General features: G+C 38.2%; 1 protein-coding gene across 1 annotated transcript; it reads left to right on the top strand.

The window, feature by feature from the left end:
* The first annotated feature begins 8,516 nt into the window (after window positions 1-8,516).
* On the top strand, window positions 8,517-22,076 carry LOC114527838 (ATP-dependent RNA helicase DHX8-like). The gene is made up of 25 exons (XM_028549542.1): window positions 8,517-8,798; window positions 10,191-10,276; window positions 10,483-10,558; window positions 11,081-11,172; window positions 11,258-11,317; window positions 11,672-11,721; window positions 12,245-12,331; window positions 12,714-12,888; window positions 13,314-13,412; window positions 13,622-13,732; window positions 14,031-14,125; window positions 14,477-14,576; window positions 14,796-14,883; window positions 15,019-15,116; window positions 15,534-15,681; window positions 15,796-15,986; window positions 16,456-17,071; window positions 17,466-17,623; window positions 17,895-18,035; window positions 18,410-18,468; window positions 18,748-18,901; window positions 19,112-19,321; window positions 19,768-19,964; window positions 20,360-20,707; window positions 21,466-22,076. The coding sequence occupies exons 1-25, from the start codon at window positions 8,705-8,707 to the stop codon at window positions 21,515-21,517; spliced, it is 3,585 nt and encodes a 1,194-aa protein (XP_028405343.1). The 5' UTR covers window positions 8,517-8,704; the 3' UTR covers window positions 21,518-22,076.
* The last annotated feature ends 120 nt before the right edge of the window (window positions 22,077-22,196 follow it).

The raw sequence follows: 22,196 nt of genomic DNA, 5'->3' as shown, positions 1-22,196 counted from the left end.
CGATAACAAAGCCTTCGAAGACAAAATGAAAGTCAATCTGTAAATCTATCGAAACGATTAGCATCATACAGCGAACCATCTGAAATCCACCACAAACCAAATAATTTGTATCACTGATATTGTCGTACCTTGGTATGTTAAAGAAATATCTTTAACCAAAATAACATTGTCATTGGTGTTCATTCAAGGTGGGTTGGATGTAAGCCTATGACACCTATCTGTGCAATTGGGCCGTTTACTATAAGAAAATTTGCAATGTATATTCGGTTTTGTTTTATGGCAGCAAGGGTTTGATAGCTGCAAAAGAAGCACATGATATTTGCTTTCTCGCTGCAATGAGCTGAATCGAAACGACTGAACCAGGAAGCAGACTTACCTAAATTGCTAACTGCAATCCATCAAGTTCGCCGATATTGTTTTACCATGATACACTGTTCGGTATCTTTCAATCCATCGCCTGCATATATTTAGTTTTTGTTTGATCTTTTTCGACTAAAGAAAGATTTCAAAAAATACCCAAATACCATACGATAGCTATGTCAACACAATAATCATGCGCTTGTCAGAGCGATTGCAGAATATAGAGCTACCGCAATTTTTAAGCGATACCTTTTAAATATCATGATGGATACGTGGATATACACAACGAAAGAGTTATTTCAAGATAATAAGGCAGGATAAATATATAACGTAATATTATTATTGTACGTGATAATAAACTAATATCACGAATCGCGGGTATAATTAAGTTTTAGCCTTTTATGTCTTAATGCAAATGAGTTCCGCAACAACTGAAGACTTTAATTCATTTGCATGAATCGAAACATGAACAATGAAACACAAAATGAATGGTTCGGTGCATGAAAAGAGCGACGTATGACAGACCTATACAGAGTGTCCCAAAAAAATGTCCCCTCTATTGAAATCAAGCCTTTGTTCGAATCTGATTGCCTTAATATTATGATAAACCCAATTGAAAGCAAGACGCTTTATTTGAATGCCTCAACCTAATAAATATGCTATTTACACACTACTGCGTTGATCATGCATTCAAATTCCAACAAAAGCTTCATTTCAATAGCGGGGACTTTTTTTTGGGACACCCTGTATAGGCCTTAGTGGCTACGAATTCGTTTTTTATTTGGAAGACAACGCATATGGGATAATAAGGCAGGTTAAACATAACTATAACATATGAAAAGTAATGTTATTGTAGGTATAAGTTGAATGGATACACGGATACGCGTGAATACATAGTCGTTTGTAAGTTTTGGAGAGGCATAGCCGGGCAATAAGGCGTGTAAATATGTCACAAGTTTGAGTGGGTAAGAGGATACCCGCGATCTTTATATATATTTATAATATTTTTTTTAAAGATTTTGTAACACCTTTTGATTTTCCGCGAGTGTTACCGTGGATCTTGGCCGGCCAAGGCACGTTCCATTGCGTGCTGGAAACATAAACTGAGGCTGCATTCATTTTGGGTAGCAAGTCTACTTTTTTAGATTTGGGGGGTTTGTTACTCCATCGTAAATGCCGTCGTTTATGTTACTGGTGAAGGCATCCCGTTGACCCGTTGCGTCTCAAGCCTCGTCAAGATACTCGGTTGTTAGATATTGGAGCGATTGTTTATCTTTTGTATGAATAATAATAAACGTACTAACGTATGAGCATTATTCAAATACGACAATAAACATGCATTGATGGCGCACATGCGCGCAAGGAATTTATACCGTTAATACTGTTTGTTTTTTCATTTTACCTCACGAGAGTCGAGACTAAACATGCATTATATAGTAATAATAGGAACAGGCGCTCCAGTCTTCTATAATCGGCACTTTTTATTACGTACAAATGCTGGTTGTTTTATGTACTATTATAATTTGTTTCATTATAGTCTTTTTAGATAATATCTATAATCTTTTTTCTTTCTTTCGTAAACCACATCCGAGTTTGAGTGTGCATCGACTGGTTGGCTTGCGATTTAGATTTCGGTTTTATTGAATTTCCAGTTCGCTGTGTAGTGCGTCATTTGTATTTTGCCGCTTTTTAAAGACTTTTAAACCATATGTAAGCAGTGCCATATTTTTTTGTTTTGCAGACTTTCTATCTGGCAAAGACGGCAAGACCTCATGAGACTTTTACATCCACGAACATTCAAATGGTCGAGCAGGTGTGTTTTATTATATATTGAACAAAAGGTTTAATTGGCTTTCATTACGGTACAATTGCTAATGTTAACAGTATTTTTTGCCGTTATGGAATTTGATTTGATCAATTTTTAAGATCAATTAAGATGGCTCGCTCCCTCAATTTAACAGTTTCTGTCTTTCTGTGATAGACAAAATTCGATGCTTTGATGCAATTTACGGAGTTTCATTTGGAAATTATAATTTTAGTTTTTATTACTGTACTAAATATTAATCAGCACGTAAAAACCCCATCAACCCATGCGCAGCAAGATGCATATGGCAGGACTAATCTTAGTCAAAGTATATATTTTGTTGCAGCCGGTAAAACCAAAATCATACAGTGCTATAAATGGCCTCTGCAGATCTTCAAATTTTACAAGAAAAGGCAAATTTTACAAGGCTTAGTCGGCTTCTGGTCGACAAAGGAACCGAAGCGTTGCGAAGTACATTCGACACCATACATTCGCCTGCCAATTTATCCGCAGTTCTTGCTGTAAACAGAAAATCTCTTTCAGGGTTGAGGCCCCGAGTTATTAATGATTCCCAGTGGGATTTACTGTTTCCTCCGTCCGGCAACCCACCAGACTCCAAAACATTTGATGTAACGTTGCTTACAGTTCTTTTCAGGAATATCTGTGGCTTACCATCAACAGGATGGGGCGTTATGCCACCGGACACAGATAGGTCATTGCAAGCCAATATCACGAGAATCAAATTATTTAGGAACGAAGTCTACGCCCACGTGACATCGACCCTCGTGGACAATACGACCTTTCAATCTTTATGGCAGACAAAAAATATATTAGTCAGGCCCTGGTGGAATTGAATATGCCTCAACAAGACGTGGATGATGTAAAAATTTCCTCCTTGGGGCCGGAAGATGACGTGTACGTGAAAATGCTGGAAAATTTGGAAATGCAAGAAAACGAATGTATAAAAGCCCTTGAAGAATTGAATAAAGAAGTTAAATCGATGAAAGAGATTCTTGTAGAAAATCGTGATGGAATAAACGAGCTTCGTCAGAATGAAAAAGGCAAAGAAAATGACGAAGACATCCTACGAAAACTCGCAAAGCACAATTTCAAGAATAAAATTCGAAGCAAAGTCAAGCTTTTTTTGCCTGGTACAAGGCAGTGGTTATTACAGCAAGTTGATAGGTTCGTTCAGACTGAGAGTGAATCAAGAATGTTGTTACTAACAGAAGGACCGGGGTTTGGTAAAAGCGTGTTTGCTGCAAAGGTTTGTGAAGTTTACAAGGAAAAGGGAAGATTAGCTGCATCTCACTTTTGCGACTTCAGCAATTCAAACCTTAAAGATCCGATGGTAATGCTCCAATCTCTCGCAAGTCAAATGTGCGAAAACGTCGGGGGTTTTAAAGAAAAGCTTCTTGATCAGCTGAAGCGGCCTCATCAAGTCCTTAATCTTAAGGATGCGTTCAAAGTATATCTACAGAACCCGCTTGATGAATTGGAATTAGAAGAGTCGTGTTTAATCGTTATCGATGGCTTGGATGAAAGCGCGGCAGATAGTAAGAATGAAATTGTTGATTTGATTGGGGATTGTTTTGAAGATCTTCCAGACTATATTAAAATCCTGGTTACAAGCAGACCGGAAATTACTCTTGCTAAACTAAGCAGGGTTCAAGTGATTGATATTAAACGCCATAACACGGACAATTACTCCGATATTGAATTGTATCTCAAGACGTGCCTTCCTGTTCTAGCGGACAAGAAAATTAATTGGTCAGATATTCCAGTTCATCAGAGTGACCTCATGTGCGGGAACGTTTATAATATGCTTCGCAATAAGTGCGAGGGTTCATTTTTGTACGCGTTTTACGTCCAATCCGAATTGAATAAACGCGATGATCTCGATACAATGACGTTTCTGCAGATTTTCCAAATTCTTCCAAAAGGCATAGATTCTATTTATCACACATACTTTAAACGCCTTGAAATCGAGCTTAAACGCATAAAACAGGAGGATTTCGATGTTTTGAGAATTTTGGAAATGTTGGCTGTTTCCGAAGGACCTCTTCCTCTTACTTTCATCACTCGTGCTATTGGTTTGGCTCCAGATTGCCGTGAGACGAAAAACATCATTAACAAAGTGAATGAAACCATATCGTGTTTATTCTACGTTTCTAATGATCTGGTTACTGTGTTTCACAAGTCAGTTATTGACTGGCTTCTAGCAAAAGGCTACGAAGATCACGAATATGCTGTTGATATCCAAAGTGCAAATATATCTCTTTGGTTATTATGTGAACTCGTTTTTGATGAAATAAAGAGAAATGTTTGCACCGAACACGACTTTAACTGCGAAAGCTTGCATGTTGACTTGAAGTATGCCCTGGATCATGGCTTCCAACATCTAATAGCGGGTAAAATGAAAGAAAGATTCTTTTGGTTAGTGGATGGGATAATCATATACATTCTATTAACTGTTGAACCTAGAAGGAATAAGGAAAAAATGTTAAATTTATGGCAAGAAGTTCTTCAAGGCGGTATGATCTTAAGCGACGAATTACGAGCACGAATTTCATGGCATATCGTTGAAATAAACTTTCTGTCCAGAAACGTTCCGGATGAAAGAATCGGGTTTGAAGTAAAAGATCTTCCTGTTTATTATTTACAGAGTATTTTTACACATTCGCCTAAAGGATGTTTCAATAATGAAGAGAAGAAAATTGCAAAGCTACTCTCGTCCAAGTTACAAGAGTTTGTTGTGTTTAATAATATTATATATGATGTGGGAATTATGCCGCTTGCAGTCTGGAAGAACTCGGAACCAGAACAGGTAGTAGCTGTTTGCATATCTCATGAAAAGAAATTGGCTGCCGTTGCATTTAAGAATGGAAAAATAAGTGTGCTATCGGTGCCGGACTTGGTTGCGCTTTGGTCATATTCAACAGAATACAAACGTATTGCCTGTTGCGTGTTTGCACCAGATGAGTCGTTGCTTTTATTTGGGAAATTAGAGACGGCACTCAGTACTGTTGACAGAAAAGAATTACCCTTCCTTGATGATAGTGATCAGACCTTTGTATCGGCTGCATTTTCTCCGAACGGCAGTAGACTAGTTACTTGCGATAATTCATATACCGTCATGTTATGGGATGTTTCCAGGAAGTGCTTGTTGTCTATACTCAATGCTGAAGTACATGTTAATTGGTGCTCGTTTAGCAGCACTGGATTATATATTATCGGAGACAGAAAGTGTAGCGTAGAATGTTTGGCTCGGGTAGACTCTGATTCTGACGATGATGATTCAAGGATTGGAGATTTCGACTACGATGAAGATGGTAGACGCCATATTTTTGATCTATTCTACGACGACGAAGATTCTTTCTGCGTTTGGAACGCCATTACATTGCAAAGGGCTGACGAGAGAAAAATGGATGGTGAATTAGGACAATATCAAAATTATAGGAAGTGTAAACATTGCTTCCAATTTGAATTCGAAGAAAAAGCACTGAAAGTCGAACTATGTTGTCAGGTGTCGCCACAAAATAATTGGTTTGTTGGAAATCATAATGGTAGGAGATGTATTTTTCTTTTGCATAATCATTCTTTCAAGGTGTTAGATACTTCCTTTTTTCCCATGCGTCGTATGTGTGAAGCCGTAAACGAATGTGGTGAGATAGCAGCCACGGTTGATGATCTGCAGTTCTGCTTGAGTTCGGGCAGGTTAATTCTCTACAAGAAGTTACCCGCCAGTCAAGAGCATACTTCATGCTCCTTGCATCCAGCACTAGTTTTGTGGAATTCGTTTTCTCCTGATGGCTCCCGTCTTGCTACTTGTGTCGCAGGGGGATGTATTGAAATATGGGATGTTTATGCCAGCCAAGTTAAACAGCGCTTTCAAATAAATCATGATATGCAGTCGTTATTAGCTTGTTGGTGGTCAGAAAAGTTCCTATTCGTATTTGAGTTTTCTAATGGGGTTCCCAGCTTATCACGGTACCCCGTATGTAATTCAAAGGTAATATTCTCCAAACATCAACAAATGTCACTGTATCACTTAGCAGATAATTTCGCATCTCTATCGGCAATCCTTGATTTTTCGGAAGGTCTTCTGAGTTTCGAGTGCGGTGAGACGGAGCCTGTAAAAGTGGTGGTTGTTAACAGAGATGAGCTCCCAAAAATGATCTCCTTAGAAAAAATGAGGCCAATGATGAACATCACTGTTTCACCGGGTGCTTCCTTCATATTTGGAGGCAGAAAAAAATATTTCATTTGGAAAAGAAATGCCTGCAAGGAGATGTGTGCGTATGACCTCGTGGAAGAAGAGTATTTCCTTGAGTGCTTCGACGAGGATTCTGGCGAGGTATTTTACGATTATTCGGACGACAGGTTTTCCGTTGACTCATTCGAGGAGCCGAATTATACATGTTGTTTCAGTAAGGACTCCAAAATGGCTGTTGTTTCCGACGGTAGAGGTAGTTGTAGTTTGATTGACTTAATTACTGGCAATTGTATAAAAAGTCATTTTACAATGGCAACAATTTCGACAAAATACCGACCTGTCCGCAACTATTCTGCATTAAAAATAGGATGCTGATTGTTGCATCTGAACGTGCTCTGCGAATTTATGACTTGGATTCTGGTGCGCGTTTGGCGTTTTCGTTTCAGCGATATTTGTTACCGGATTTACCAAAGCAAACTAAAGTTTCTCCAAGAGAAAATATGGTAACTTTTCCTAAAAGAGATGGAAATATGGTGTTCGTTCGAATGTGCATCCCATCTGAACATTTGTTATCTAAGATTAAACGTGATGTAGAAAACTTCAAGGAAGAGATGGAAAGAAGTTTTGATTATTCGCAATTATCAGTTAGAACAATTCCCAAACTTCACCACAGATTTGTCGTAAAGAATGATGGCATTCCCACCACTTACAGACGAGTATATAGTAGATGGGCTGTTGAATATTAACGTGGTGACGTAAGGACTGTTTGGAAGAGTTACTTAGGATTGAATTACTTATTAAACTGGACCTCAGGTTGCTGATTTTGCCTGTATTGTTTTTCAATAAACATGCCAGTTTTTACACGACAAATTGGATTTTCGCTACTGGAATGCATTTGCGTTGCAAATGAATTTCAATGGCCAATAAATGAGGTTACGCAGTAGCCAAGGTAAATATCACAGGAACTGCACGCGGGATGGGCACGTGGTATCTATGGGGCCAGGGACAAGGCCTATGAGTCCTGAAAGCTTCCGATATAGAGAGGGATGAGAACGTAAGGGTGTCGGAAAGAGATAGTTTACTCGAGTAACCGTGGAGTCGTCCTCATCAGTAAATTGGGCCGCCCCGTTTAACTCGTCGGCGTTTGGTGCTTGGCGCTGGTCGCGGGTGCAATGGCGAAGGAGTCTGACGTCACCTCGTTGGAACAACTGGGCGACATACCGAAGAGTTTCAGGCATTTAAGGCATTGGTAAGTGCATCCGGCATTACGCTGACTGCTCCTTTTTTCTTGGGATTGTTGGATCAGTGTAGGCGACACAAAATCGAGCGTTGGTCTCGTTGATGAGAACACTCCGCCCGACTAGCTTAACCCACGCACAGTAACTAAAACAGTAACCTCGTTAGGACCGGTTGGTGGGCTTACTCCTGCCTTTTTTGGTCCGGATCATCCTTTCATCTCAGCCAAACATCTCTCAAATTTTGGCCTGTAGGTTTGTCGAACTGTCCTAACTTATCCCAGAGAATCTCGAGACCCCAATAAAGTCATGCCATCCTTTCCTATTTGCCGCTCGATTGTGCACGCGCAAGAACGACATTCGTGATATTTTCGCATGGTCGACACTTCCATGGCTTACCTACACTCGGGACTATCATAAAAACGATTTTTCAAGCATGCTTGGCATAGGTCACAATATCACTGGAAACTCTATCAAGCTGCCAGAAACAAAATTAACATTGTAATGCGTAAAAGAAGTAAATCAAAATATCTTTAACAAAAAATTAACAATTGTGAAAAAAGATCCTATAGCAACCTGGAAATTGATAAATTGTACTGTTAATAAATCTCATTCTGATTTACTCAATATAATGAACTGGTTAATTGATATTTATATTAAAAATTAAAAATATACGGTCCGGAATTGGTGCAAATTAATTGTCACCTACACCAGGCCTACACATATTTCTAGTCTGGTGGGGGGGGGCATTTTCACGCCCGAACATCGCTTGCCATGAACACAGAAGACCCTGGGATGGTTGTTCAGTGTTCACGTCATGTGTTCACGTCAATGAGTGATATTTAACTCGTCCATACTACTCTAAGTTCGTACTCCATATTATATATTTATATATAGAGCTCACTGGAACGAAGTGGAAATTTCAAGATGGCGGCATTGCATGCTCGTTAGTTCATAAGATTTTATTTGATTATTCGACTATTCGTGGCAATTACATGCGACTGCTTCTTTCGAAAGGAAAATAAGTTAAGGTTTATAATGCCATAAATAAAAAGCAAATATTTATACTTCGACGTAAACACAAAAGCAATGGAGGAGTTGGAACAGTTAGAAAGACTCTCGCTTGTCTCGAAGATTTGCACAGAGTTGGAGAATCATTTGGGTATTAATGACAAGGACCTTGGTAAGTAATGAAATAATAAAAGAGAGTTGCTTGCATCAATTCTTTGCTTTTATTTGATCCTTGAATTCTAATTGTGTTCTATTTGAATTTACTGCCATATTCCAAGTTCCAAGGAAATAGTAAATACAAAATTACTTAAATTAGACATCTTATATTTTTATTTCAAGACAATATCAGACGGATGAAATTGAAATTAATAATCAAACCAATAATAGCCACTTGCTTGAAATTATGTCACTTCATTGGTCTGAATTCTGACAATTTCTTTGAAATGAAGCCAATAATTATATCAAAGTCACGTCAGACTGTCTCTTACTGTTTATCCAGCCTTTCTTTCATGTTAAGTATCACATTCTTTGGAATTTTTCATATCATCTATTTTTCTCAAATTCCCTGCTATATTCATGAGGAGCAAAGTTAGATTATTATATAGATTATTACATATACATTGTTTGTATCATAATTTCTGATTGGTTTGAAGCACCAGTTACAATTCTCAATATTCTGTATTGTGCCCAGCGTTCAATAATTATTCATTTCGGTCAAACTTGCATTCGAGCAACTCAAATCCAAAATAGTGTAAAAATGAAATAAACAAACAGCAGAAACTACTTGAAATTAGTTGTGTGAAAATTTATTGTAATGTAAAAAACAGTATTTTTGTACTGATATACTTTGAGCATTAATAAACTTTGTTTAATCATTTTATATGCATGTTTCTGATGTACATATAGTAAAACAATTAATATTAAAAAATTCTTAGCTTTGCTTTGGCAGATAACATTGACCTTGGTACCTGGTACATATGAATGTTTCTTGATATTATCATAGACAATCCAGAAGACACTTGTCTTCTGGATTGTCTATGATATTATGCACTAGCCTTTATCTACTAATTGTTTATTGTCAGCTTGAGATCTCTATGAGATCTATGACGAGATTGATAGGGCAGAGCTTGATCACAAAATGTAAGAAAAACTAAAAGGAAAATAATTATACATTTTCAAAAGTTATAATTCATTTGCTTTTGCTCAAGTAAAAAATTCCAGATGCTATTATGTTATGCTATTAGTTATGACATTAAAATTACAACCAAGAATTATTGGTAAATATATAGAGAATAATACATAGATGTGCGGAAATATGATTATTTTGAGTGTTGTTATCCCCCTTTGTGTTATTATCATGAATATAATATATCGCACATGCATTATTATCGCTTTTCAAAATGGCGGATTTGCCAATAAAACACTGCGTATTATATAAAAAGAAATAATAATTACAAATACCAGAATTTGTTTGCAGGTAGCTAATCAATCAAAACAGGAATTCAATATGCGGTGAACATTAATATTATTTCTGTTTCTTTTTAAATTTCATTGTATTGTTTAGCCGAGTTTATTATTATGCTTGGAGAAACCAATGAGACACTGGGGAAGTTTAAAGCTGCACTGAAACAAAATGGAGCAGAATTTCCTGTAAGTGAAACAGAATACTATATGGTCTATGAACATACTTTTCATGTTACTCTTCATGAATAATCTGAGCTTACATGTGTACTGAAAACTCTACACAATGTTCATGCCCTTCCTCCAGCAGTAGACTGTGAAAACCTGTTCACCAGGAGGGAGTCAGGTCACAGCCTGCTATTTGACCATAACTCTTAATTTATTTCATCCTCTAGGATTCATTTTCTTCCAATCTGCTGCGTCTTATCCAACAAATGAAACCAACATCTGGAGCACAAACTGACAGCAAAAGTAAGACTTTTTGTTGATGTAGTCAAATTAATGAAAAAATAAACAATGCATGGACTTTAAATTAATCTTCAGTTGGCACATTTGCAGTACTTATATCTATTAGCAGTGTGGACTAAACTCATTGACATATTCCATATTTAAATTCACTAATCATGAACTGTAATGCATTTTAATCAATTAAAATTCCCAACTCTTTATCTCTGCGATTTGACTGCAATCGAATTTAGTGACATACAATGTACCAGTACAGTATAAGTTAATTAATGTAGTACAGTATGTATATTAGTAGAAAAGGAAATCCAAAAACAGTAAACTTCTTGAGATTGTTCAATACCAGTATAGGTTTTGACATTATTCAAGATGTTTCTTCAGCCAAGAATGGTGGTACAGTAATACAGTGTATTTCCTCAGATATGACAAGTTTGATTTAGACTGGGTCACACTTTGATTGGATCGTAATCATCCAGACCAGTGCAGTAAATTTGATTCCATTTCTTTATATACATTTATTGTGTGCCATAGTAAACGATGATTTTGCCGGAGACAACGAAGAGTTATCGAAAAAAAGACAGAAATTCCATGGCCTCTGTTTGCCAGACGAAGAACCAAAATCGGTAAGTTGTCATCTGAACTTCGGATTTTCAATGTGTTAAAAGTTCTCCAATGAAAATATCTTGTTCTTTTATTTATTAATCAAAGGAGGAAGTAGAGAAATCAGTTGATAAAGATGAAGCAGTTGTTTCTCAAGCAATGGGAGAGGTTTGCATCGTGTACTTAGGATCGTTTTATTGCTGGGTATTTCGTGTTTCTGAAAGTTCCAGGCCAAATATTTATGACAAGATAGATTTGTAGCACCCATTGACTGGCCACATTTAGCCCTCCTTGTTATTTTATATCTTCAGAAGGTAGGCAGATACTGTACTGTACTTTTGGAAATTTGGGTCTGACAATGGAACTGACTGACAAGTCACAATAACCATTGGAGGAAGAAACCTTTCTCATACCCCCGGGGATTACGAGTTTACACACCTTATCTCCCCACAATATAGCTAAATCGAACGACAGTTGTAACTTGTCGCAAAACTACATGTATATGGTTATCTTTCGTTTCAGCTGGAAGCACTAATGGCTAAAGCAAAAGAAGATGAGAGCAAAGTAAAAAGGTTATAAATGCTTCAAACTGTATTTTCACTGATGCGTCTAGATCCACAATCATTAATGCCTCGATTTGTGCATCAACATCTCTGGATGTCTATAAATTTGAATTGTCTCCGTTTATTCACTGCGTGCATGGGAATTAAATCGTAATGATTACGGTCCTTTTTGACGTTACGGTACTGTACGTAAAGAGAATGACATGAAAGAGAATCTTAGAATAGGTAAAACAAAGTTTGGTCGGAAGAGATTTTACAAACTCTGTATAAATTTTACGCAAAAACTTATTTCACATGCTTAATATGTACAGTACAACCTTTTCCACCAAATCATTTTACGTAAGATTCTCTTTCCACAGATATGGTGTTCGATTCGCTTTTTTTTTTGCCTGGACTCAAATTTAGTGTGAATACTAATATCAGCTGTTTACAGTCCATTTAGCTTCTATATAGAGATTTTACTCAGAAATCACCAGTTAGATAATTTTTTTATAGAAATTGAATCAAACTTCATGCCTATACTATTTTACAGCAAAAATACAGAACGTGAGAGCAGTCGCAGTCCACGTAGACAGCGAAGGCGATCTCGCAGCAGAAGTAAAGAACGGAGGAGTCGAAGGTATGATTATGCAGTGCACCCAATTGAATACATATTTTCAATTTTACGAGATATGATTGAAATGTTAGTCGACGTTAATTGATCTCCTGCGAGAGACGTCACACTGTAGTTTGTAGCTACAGTATCTTTGCTTTCCATTTTGAGTGAAAAATAAAAATTCGTTAGTTAAGAGCAAATTATTACATACAACATAGAATTCAATGAGAACAATTGATGAAAAGACATTTTCACTCGCAGCCGCCATTTTCCGCACGACGGTGCTTAGCAGCTAAAATTCACCGAAGAAATTTCACCAACATTTCTCCCATAAGATATTCAAATGTGGAACGTGTATACAGCGTACTCACAGCGGTAAGTTCTGGTCATTTTTGTCATTTTTAAGATCTCGGTCTCGAAGCCACGACAGAGATCGCGACAAGAGAAGACGACGATCAAGAAGTAATGAAAGGAAAGGTCGTGATGATGATCGACACAGCAGGAGAAGAAGCGACGATAGACGCCATGGAGGATCATCTCGGGTTGAAAAACCTCCACCAGATAAACCTACCGTTAACCAGGTAAATGACTGTTTTCCTTTAAAATATTGTTTTTCCAATAAAATAGCTAGGTAAAATAGCAAACTGAACTTAGTAAACTATAAATAATCAGTCTCGTAATTCTCTATAGTTGACTGAGCATTCCTTAGCAATCAGAATATTATGTATAAACAAGTACAGTAGACAAGACTCATTCGTTCATGGTCTAAGGAATCACTAATTTCCCTCGAGTCATATTACTCACAGTATTTTTTAATGAAGATTAGACTAACCTGCCAAAGTTTCAAAGAACGCTGGTCAGACATTGACCCTATGTACAGTATAGCTCGCCATGTTTTTCAGCGAGTCGTATGTAGACGAAGAATACAAAGCTCTGTTTTTCACTTAATTTCGCAAAATGCGATCATTTTCGTGAAATTACCAAAACGTGTATCCATTTCTGGTAGATTTACGATGGACGGGTTACTGGAATCATGCAGTTTGGATGCTTTGTTCAGTTGGAGGGTCTTCGCGGGAAAAATGAAGGCCTTGTGCACATCTCAGAGGTACAATACATGATTAACCTTTTAGATTGTGTATTCTTAAGTATTGATCTACATACAGGTGAGAGAGATGAAGTCCAAGAATGATCTAGGAATGGTAGCAATATATGATTGAGTAAAACTCAAGTTTGGTTTCGAAACGTTGTAAATTGTGAAAACAATTATGGTGATGAAATCCCCGCTTTTACAAATGGCATGCATGATCTTTTTAGCTTCGACGAGAAGGAAGAGTGGCTAATGTTGCTGATGTGGTAAGCCGTGGTAATAAAGTCAAGGTTAAAGTTCTATCTATGACTGGAACCAAAATTAGTCTGAGTATAAAGGTATGTTGTACTCATTCTGTTACAGTACATAGCTTCTATATGATAATTCACTCATCGACTTCTTTATATATTGACTTTCAATAAAGTATATTTATGGCAGACAGTATTGGTATATATAGCTATACGTATATTAATTATTTCCATTATTAGGTCACAGCATATACGGTGTAACATAATAAAAATGATTTACACCCTCCTTCATGGTAACATAATAAAAATGATTTACACCCTCCTTCATGACAACTATGAGTTCAGGGTTTATAGTAAAGGAAAAATAATGACTGTTGATATTTTATAGGATGTCGATCAAAGCACAGGGGAAGACTTGAATCCAACGAGGATGCGGCACAATATGCCAGGCGATTCATCCGCAATGACGAGAAACCCAGACAGGTATTGGGGGATGTGGTGTAGCATTTCGTGATATTTTGCGCTTCTTCCTATGGCAAAACATTGCCCTAGCTTTAGATTACAATAGAGCTCCGTCGCTCTAATTATCCATAGACACGTAGTTTATATTCATCGATCAAGTCAAGTGATGTACCGAGTGCACGATGTACAAGTGCATGCAGGATAAAGTTTAAGGGAAAATATGTACTCGCATATTTCATACAAATTCCCCTTCATGAATGTCATCATGTTGAGATTCTTAAAAAAACAGTCTCTGTCTGCTACATATAGTAGCTATTATTCAGGTACCATATTATCAGGTGTATATATATTATAATATTTATTGATTGTCAGACCTTCAGTGGCATCAGTACCTGTTTACGACGATGATTCCGCAAGGGAAAAACGTAAAGTGCAACGTGTCACCTCGCCAGAAAAATGGGAAATCAAGCAGGTTGGTTAGCTTTTCTACTAGAAGATATAATCATAGCTTTTCTATTGCAAATATATTTCTGGAAGTGCCCAAAAGAAGCGTATTTTTTCACATAACCGAGAACAGAGACGGACCTGTGATATATGTAGGTAACAGGGAGGGCGATTTTCTACAGGGATAGGGAGATATTTCCATTGTTCCAGGTATAGAATTACTTTATGCTATTTCACCCTTATTTAGCTTATATCTGCTGGGGTTTTGGACAAGGCTGATTACCCTGACTTCGATGACGAGACTGGAGTATTACCACAACGAGAGGACGACTCGGGTATGGGCACTTAATTTAGTTTAATTATCAGTGACACCGATAAAAGGAAGGCTGGCGCGAAAGCAGGCAGCTTTCAGCTCGCCATCACTCACCACTTGCAAACATGTGGATGCTGAGTTGTTGTGATATTTTTAGATGAAGATGTCGAAATTGAATTGGTCGAAGAGGAACCTCCATTCCTAAATGGACAAACCAAGTTAAGCGTTGATATGAGTCCTGTTAAAATAGTCAAGGTAAACAGCTTTAGGATGAACTATAAGTAAACTGGAGGGCTAACTCAGATGGAGGCACGCTTTGAGCAGAAATACGCAAAACGTTCAGCTGTATATCGCCATGAAGCTAATTTAGAACGTAATTTGGTGTAGAAATTTCAAGACAATACAGTGACTGGAATTAAGGAATATAAAATAATAATTACTTATAATTTGCCATTTTTCACCGAGGTCTCTTTTAATTGAAATTTTCACGCCAAATAGAAGCCCCCCCCTCTACATATGTCTCAGGCGCAACATACGTTTTGCGCCCTGACAACGTGGTTGTTGAAGCAAGAATAATTTATCTTTAAAAAACAGCCTGTATTATTCTCCAAGTTTAAATAAACATTTCACTGCAGGAACGCTGATAATGTACAATAACTATTTTTCCGTTAGAATCCCGACGGTTCTCTCCAGAGAGCAGCCATGACTCAAACTGCACTTGCAAAAGAACGACGTGAATTGAAACAAGCTCAAAGAGAAGAGCAAGCGAATTCTGTACCGAAAGATCTTGGAAAGCTGTGGGTTGATCCCGTGCCTTCTGGTAAGATGCTAAATTCTACTTATCTCTTTCATCAAAAGCACTGAATTCGACCACAGGTTAGAAAATGCTCTCTGTAAACTGCCCTTTACTTAAAATATACTTTTTCCTGTCCAGGTGACGATGACCGACCACAGTTTGCGCAAGAAGCAAAGGGAATTGGACTGTCTGCGAAAGATGACATGCCCGAATGGCGTAAGGCTTCTTTTGGAGGCAAGAAAGTATCGTATGGCAAGAAAACAAATCTCTCTATCTTGGAACAGAGACAAAGTTTGCCCATATATAAACTTAGAGATGAATTAGTCAAGGTAAGATCGTGCTGTCAAAGAAATGTTGCTTTTTCCTTCACTCAGTGGCGGGTATTTACAGGAGACGGGATAACAATAAGAGCTGCAGAATTTTAGCGATCAAAATCCTGTCTCCCCACCGCCGGAAAGAATATTGAATAGCCCTTCCATGATTCCATCTCGTTGGTAGGCTGATTAATGTTCACGCTTATATATGTACAATGGGAGTCTAAAACTCCTTTGTTGTCCAAAGTTTTGTTCCCCAGCTATATAATGACGTGTTATACTTTTGAAGCAAAAGTGGATAGAAATTAATTTCTAATTTTATTAAACCTGAATATGTATTTTCTTGATTCACCTTTCGTATTCCTTTTTACGGGTCTCTTAATACTCTATAATGTACCGCGATATCCACACATGCTTTACTATACACGCTCTCATGCCAGGAGCATCGACTGAAAAACCTGTGCTTTCTTTGGGATTTGTTTAGGCGGTGCACGATAACCAACTACTCATAGTTATTGGAGAAACGGGCAGTGGTAAAACTACTCAAATAACACAATATGTTGCCGAGGCCGGCCTGGCGTCGGTAGGCAAAATCGGATGCACTCAACCTCGTCGTGTTGCGGCCATGTCGGTTGCGAAGAGAGTCTCGGAAGAATTCGGTTGTCGTTTAGGTCAAGAGGTTGGATACACCATTCGTTTTGAAGATTGCACCAGTCCTGAAACAAAGATCAAATACATGACGGAGGGTATGTTGCTGCGGGAGTGTTTAATCGATCCAAACCTCACGCAGTACTCAATGGTCATGTTGGATGAAGCACACGAAAGGACTATTCATACGGATGTCTTGTTTGGTCTGATGAAAAAAGCCGTGAAGAAAAGGCCCGACCTGAAATTGATCGTCACTTCGGCAACGCTCGATGCTGTTAAGTTCTCGACGTATTTCTTCGAGGCTCCAATATTCACGATTCCCGGTCGTACATTCCCCGTGGAAATATTGTATACAAAAGAGGCCGAGACTGATTATCTTGATGCAGCTTTGGTCACAGTCATGCAGATCCATCTGACGGAACCGCCTGGTGATATCCTCGTCTTTTTAACAGGCAAGTTCATTTCGTAGGGTTAGGTCTAGAATGACAGGGAAAATCTGAAGTACATTGGAAACTGCATGTTCATTACTTTATGCTTTTGAGAATATAGAAACCTTGAACTTAAAACTATCCCAACCTGTTTTAATATCGAGCTGTCTCTACCAAATGAAGTGATCTCCCTGAACGTTTGGTATAATCTTTAAAACTAGGTAAAAAGTTATTACCAAATACCACTTTCTGACCGTACTGGAAAAACACGAGTTCCGTACGCTTAAACGTCAGGGGTCTAATATTTATATCTAATTCAATACAGTATTTATGACGCGCTTGCATTCTGGACAGCTTTTCCTCTTGCCAGCATTTATGTGACTGTTGAAATTAACTTAATAACCCGTTAATGTAACAGGTCAGGAGGAGATTGACACATCGTGTGAGATCCTTTATGAACGTATGAAATCTCTTGGTCCGGAAGTACCTGAGCTCATTATCTTACCTGTGTACAGCGCATTGCCAAGTGAGATGCAGACTAGAATTTTTGAGCCCGCACCACCCGGAAGTAGAAAGGTTAGTGGTGCAAAGGATATATTTAATTCGGAGCCGGGTTAATGCATGGTCTTAATATCAGGTGGCAGCCATACAAATTTTCAAACTGGAGACAACCGTTCCTGACTTGAATTTGCAATTTCTATGATTTCATTTTTAATAAAAAACTATGTTATACATTTTGAAATTATACAGTACTGTAGTATAGTTATAAAAACCTACAAAACCCTCAGTTGTGTAGCAGCGTTTTTAATTTTACGGCATTGCGAAGTTGATGTTTGTCATATTTCAGGTTGTCATCGCGACAAATATCGCTGAAACATCTTTGACGATCGACGGCATCTATTACGTTGTTGACCCTGGCTTCGTTAAACAGAAAGTGTATAACTCCAAGAGTGGTATGGATGCCTTGGTAGTTACTCCAATTTCACAGGTAATAATGCGCGATTTGTAACGGTCGATATCACGTGAAGGCATCTCTGCATATTTATTGGCTAGAACAAAAATTGACTAGACCGACCCACAATGTCGGACAACATTACTAGCTTCCGACTAAAGTGGCTGCACTATTGTTTTCCTACAACTGAAGTTATTAACCCACTCATAGTGTAATCGTTACATCAAGGCGTCCCGAGGCCAAATTCGTCAGCATTCAGCAGAATTCACTTCCACCTTTGTACTGTACATATATTGCATAAATAAGATGATCGTAAGTGATGCGACACAAGGTTTAGCCGGACTTGGAGTACTAAAGTACAGTAATAACGGTCCTTGCAGTGTGTTTCACTGTTATTTTCCAATTTTTAGGCCCAGGCTAAACAGCGATCGGGGCGAGCAGGTCGAACAGGGCCGGGGAAATGCTACAGGTACAATATTGACCTTACAGTGTTCATTGACTATTTAGCAAGTGCAACCTCGAAGTTATTACTTGAATATATCTTTGAGCCTGTATTGTGATTTTGGGCACAAATTACTGGGCATGTGCAAAGTCATTTATTTCAGGCCACGCCACGTTCTCCTCATGTTAAACAATAGATAAACACCAGAGATTCGTCATAATGTTCCGTTGTTGTTGATGTGTTCAGCGCATGTGCAAAGGGACGTAAGGCGCTGACCTATTCTTGACGTTCGCTATTTTCGTTTAGACTGTACACAGAGCGAGCATATCGTGATGAAATGCTACAAACTGCTGTACCAGAGATTCAGCGTACAAACCTGACTAGCACAATCTTGTCATTGAAAGCCATGGGAATTAACGATTTACTGGCATTTGATTTCATGGATCCTCCTCCAATGGAGGTAACTAATTTTCTTTTTTTAATTTATTGAGTTCAAATCCCTAAAACACCGACTTGATAATATCAGCAGTCTCTACTGCAACTCGTCCTGATGATATCAGCAGTCTCTACTGCAACTTCGGAATTACAAATATTGGGCAGCAGAGTGTGCACTCGCTAGTGCTACAACACCCGAGGTTATTGTTATCTCACATGCATGTTTTCTACGTAGACGATGATCACAGCAATGGAGCAGTTGCACTCGCTTGGTTCGCTAGATGATGAAGGTCTCTTGACAAGACTTGGTCGAAGGATGGCTGAGTTCCCTCTTGAGCCACCCTTATCAAAAATGTTGATACAGTCTGTCCATCTGGGCTGCAGCGATGAAATTCTCACAATTGTTTCCATGTTGTCCGTTCAGAACGTCTTTTACCGTCCCAAGGTAACTGTCCATAAAATTGTCCGTTTGCATGTGATACTAAACGTCAAAGTCTTGGATGGGCTTGTTTTCTGCAATTAACGAGGTTCAAACTTGACTTCCACTACTAACATAACTATCTTTGAGAGAACATGAGCCAATCAAATACAATAAACTAACCAATCACGATATTGATTGTCAGAGTAACATTGACCTATTCTGTACTCAAATGTTTCCAGTTACCGATTAGCGTTATTCCATGCGTTAAATTGCCACTCTTTCTAATCAACAACCCTTTTTGTGCATGCGTTAATTCATGCCGTTCTGGTTCAAAGGAATGTGGGTAGGGGAACTTGAAGCAAAAGTATAGTATTTGCTAGGACTGAGATCAATATTTGGCCGCACATGATGGCAACTGTATTGTTGAGTTGAAATGGTGAGAAGTATATAATTTTCTTTATCTCCTCCAGGAGAAACAAGCTCTTGCAGACCAGAAAAAGGCGAAGTTCCATCAAGGTGAAGGGGATCACATCACGTTGCTGGCTGTGTATAATTCTTGGAAGAATAACAAATTTTCGAACCCGTGGTGTTTCGAAAACTTCATACAGGCGAGATCTCTGAGAAGAGCTCAAGATATTCGAAAACAGATGCTTGGCATCATGGACAGGTTGGATATTTTAGTCAGTTCTGCTCTGTGAACTCTGAAATGACAGTGAACAGGAACGACAACTCGAGCGCCATCATAAAGCCAATTTGAAGCCAAACTGAAGGACAGTGCAAGTGTATTTGCATTATTTTGTCTTCAAAGTAGTAGGAAAGACTAGCATACACTCACTGGTCCTCAATCCGGCTTCAAATCGACTTCGAAGATGGCGGCCAAATAACCCTCAGTTGATCGCATCAGTCTAAGTATAGAGTTCACTGGTTCTGTATGATTAGCTGAGCGCAGTTTTAAGGTTGGTTTCAACTCGAGATATCTACAGTTTTATTCTTAACTAAATCGGACAGGAAGGTTATTGTGTGTCAAACATGCATATTAACTAACCACGGTTCATTTCGCAGGCACAAGCTGGATATCGTGTCGTGTGGAAAGAACGTCAACCGCGTTCAGAAAGCAATATGCAGCGGTTTCTTCCGAAATGCGGCTCGAAAGGACCCACAGGAGGGTTACAGGACATTAGTGGATAATCAAGTTGTATACATTCATCCTTCGAGTGCGCTGTTCAACCGCCAGCCTGACTGGGTTATCTATCATGAACTAGTATTAACTACTAAAGAGTACATGAGAGAATGTACTGCAATAGATCCGAAATGGCTTGTTGAGTTTGCGCCATCATTTTTCAAGGTAGGAGATCCAACGAAACTGAGTAAACGAAAGAGGCAGGAACGCCTGGAACCACTCTACAACAGGTATGTTAATCTCTGATAAGGGTTGTTTACATATAGGATTACATTGAATGGATCATTGTTTCTCTCGATTTTGTTCCAGCGATATTTTTCGCGCGAAGCGACTTCATTCCTTTGCATTTGAGCAAATTGTTCCAGATTGATTGTTGCAGTTGAGAGCTCTGAAACAAAAGTAAAATGGAAAACTGGCTTAAGACTGGTGTACGGACGAGATAGTTGCATAAAGTGGTTTTCTTTATCTTTGCATGCAAACAAACGTTTTACCTTTAATGATAATCGTATATATATGTACGATACCTCCATGTCACATAGTTGCATAAAGTGTTTTACTTGATTGCATTGTGTACTGGATTAAATTGTTTTCCTTGTCCTAGCAAACAAACTCTTCCCAAGCAAACAAGCTTTTTAAGTCAATATTTGCGTTAGTGTCTGCATGGCAGTTCATGCTATTCGTATACATGAGTCCTCAAATATTCAATGTACTACCTGAAATTTTCATTTTTGGGGGTCCTTAAATCCCTGAATATTTTGAGTCCTTAAATTCCTGAATATCTTAAATTTCTTGTCAAATGGTTGTCGTAGAAAAACATGCTTTCGTGAGTTTACAAGACGTCTAAACTCGTGCATGCATGCATGGTTTTCCAGATTGCACTCAAAGTAATACTCGTACCTATATACTCTTTTAGTTAAACAGCCGGCACCAGTGGCCGGCACGAACTCTGTGAGTTAATACTGATTTGTTTTAATGTGTTTTTCTGAAGATACGAGGAGCCAAACGCCTGGCGTATTTCAAGGGCATTTCGAAGACGATGAAAGAACAAAATACATGCTCTTGATACTGGTCTATGGCGTTATACGTATTTTGGCTGGACAGCTATATATAAAGTAATTCACCAACTAAAAGGATTTGAAAGATGTTTCTATCCACAGACAAAAAGCTGCAGAACCTGCAAGCAATGATACTTGGTTTTATTAGCTAAAGTGATAAAGATAAGCTAACCTAAGCTAATGTACAAAGATTGGCTATGGGCCTTCCTTATTTTGCTCAGCCTATAAAATCACCAGTTTTGACACCAATGTATTTGTCCTAGCTTGGGTTTTACAGTGCTCGCCATCTGCCGGACGGTGCTTTTTAAGCTCAACAAGAATCGTAACTCAAATTATATGCCTAATCGTACACCTATCAGAATTATAACTCAAATTATATGCCTAATCGTACACTTTAACGTAAAGTTTCTCTGTATTCACTTACACTGTTGAACACGAATGTTAGAGCGGTTTATACTATAGGTGCAATTTTTTTAACATGCGATCAAAAAGCAGATACATGCACTTAATTAAATGCACTTAAACTAAAAGCGATGACAATTAAAAAAGGAAATCAATTGAAAATTCAATCTCGCAAGCCAGGCTTTCGAAAATTATCGTTCAATCTGAAAATTCGCCTTCAATCTCCCTAAATCTCTGATCTGATCTTTTAAACAGACAGCAC

Source organism: Dendronephthya gigantea, unplaced genomic scaffold, assembly GCF_004324835.1.
Source record: "Dendronephthya gigantea isolate DGI-Jeju-01 unplaced genomic scaffold, DenGig_1.0 000047F, whole genome shotgun sequence".
Taxonomy (NCBI): Eukaryota; Metazoa; Cnidaria; class Anthozoa; order Malacalcyonacea; family Nephtheidae; genus Dendronephthya; species Dendronephthya gigantea.
The sequence above is the reverse complement of the archived record's forward strand: the minus strand, read 5'-3'. Positions and strand labels throughout refer to the sequence as shown.

Excerpts from the sequence above, each read along its gene's own strand:
- LOC114527838 (XM_028549542.1), top strand. The coding sequence starts at position 8,705 with ATGGAGGAGTTGGAACAGTTAGAAAGACTCTCGCTTGTCTCGAAGATT. Across the intron at positions 14,126-14,476 it reads ATGACGAGAAACCCAGACAG|ACCTTCAGTGGCATCAGTAC; the intron begins GTATTGGGGGAT and ends ATTGATTGTCAG. Across the intron at positions 19,965-20,359 it reads ATGCTTGGCATCATGGACAG|GCACAAGCTGGATATCGTGT; the intron begins GTTGGATATTTT and ends TTCATTTCGCAG.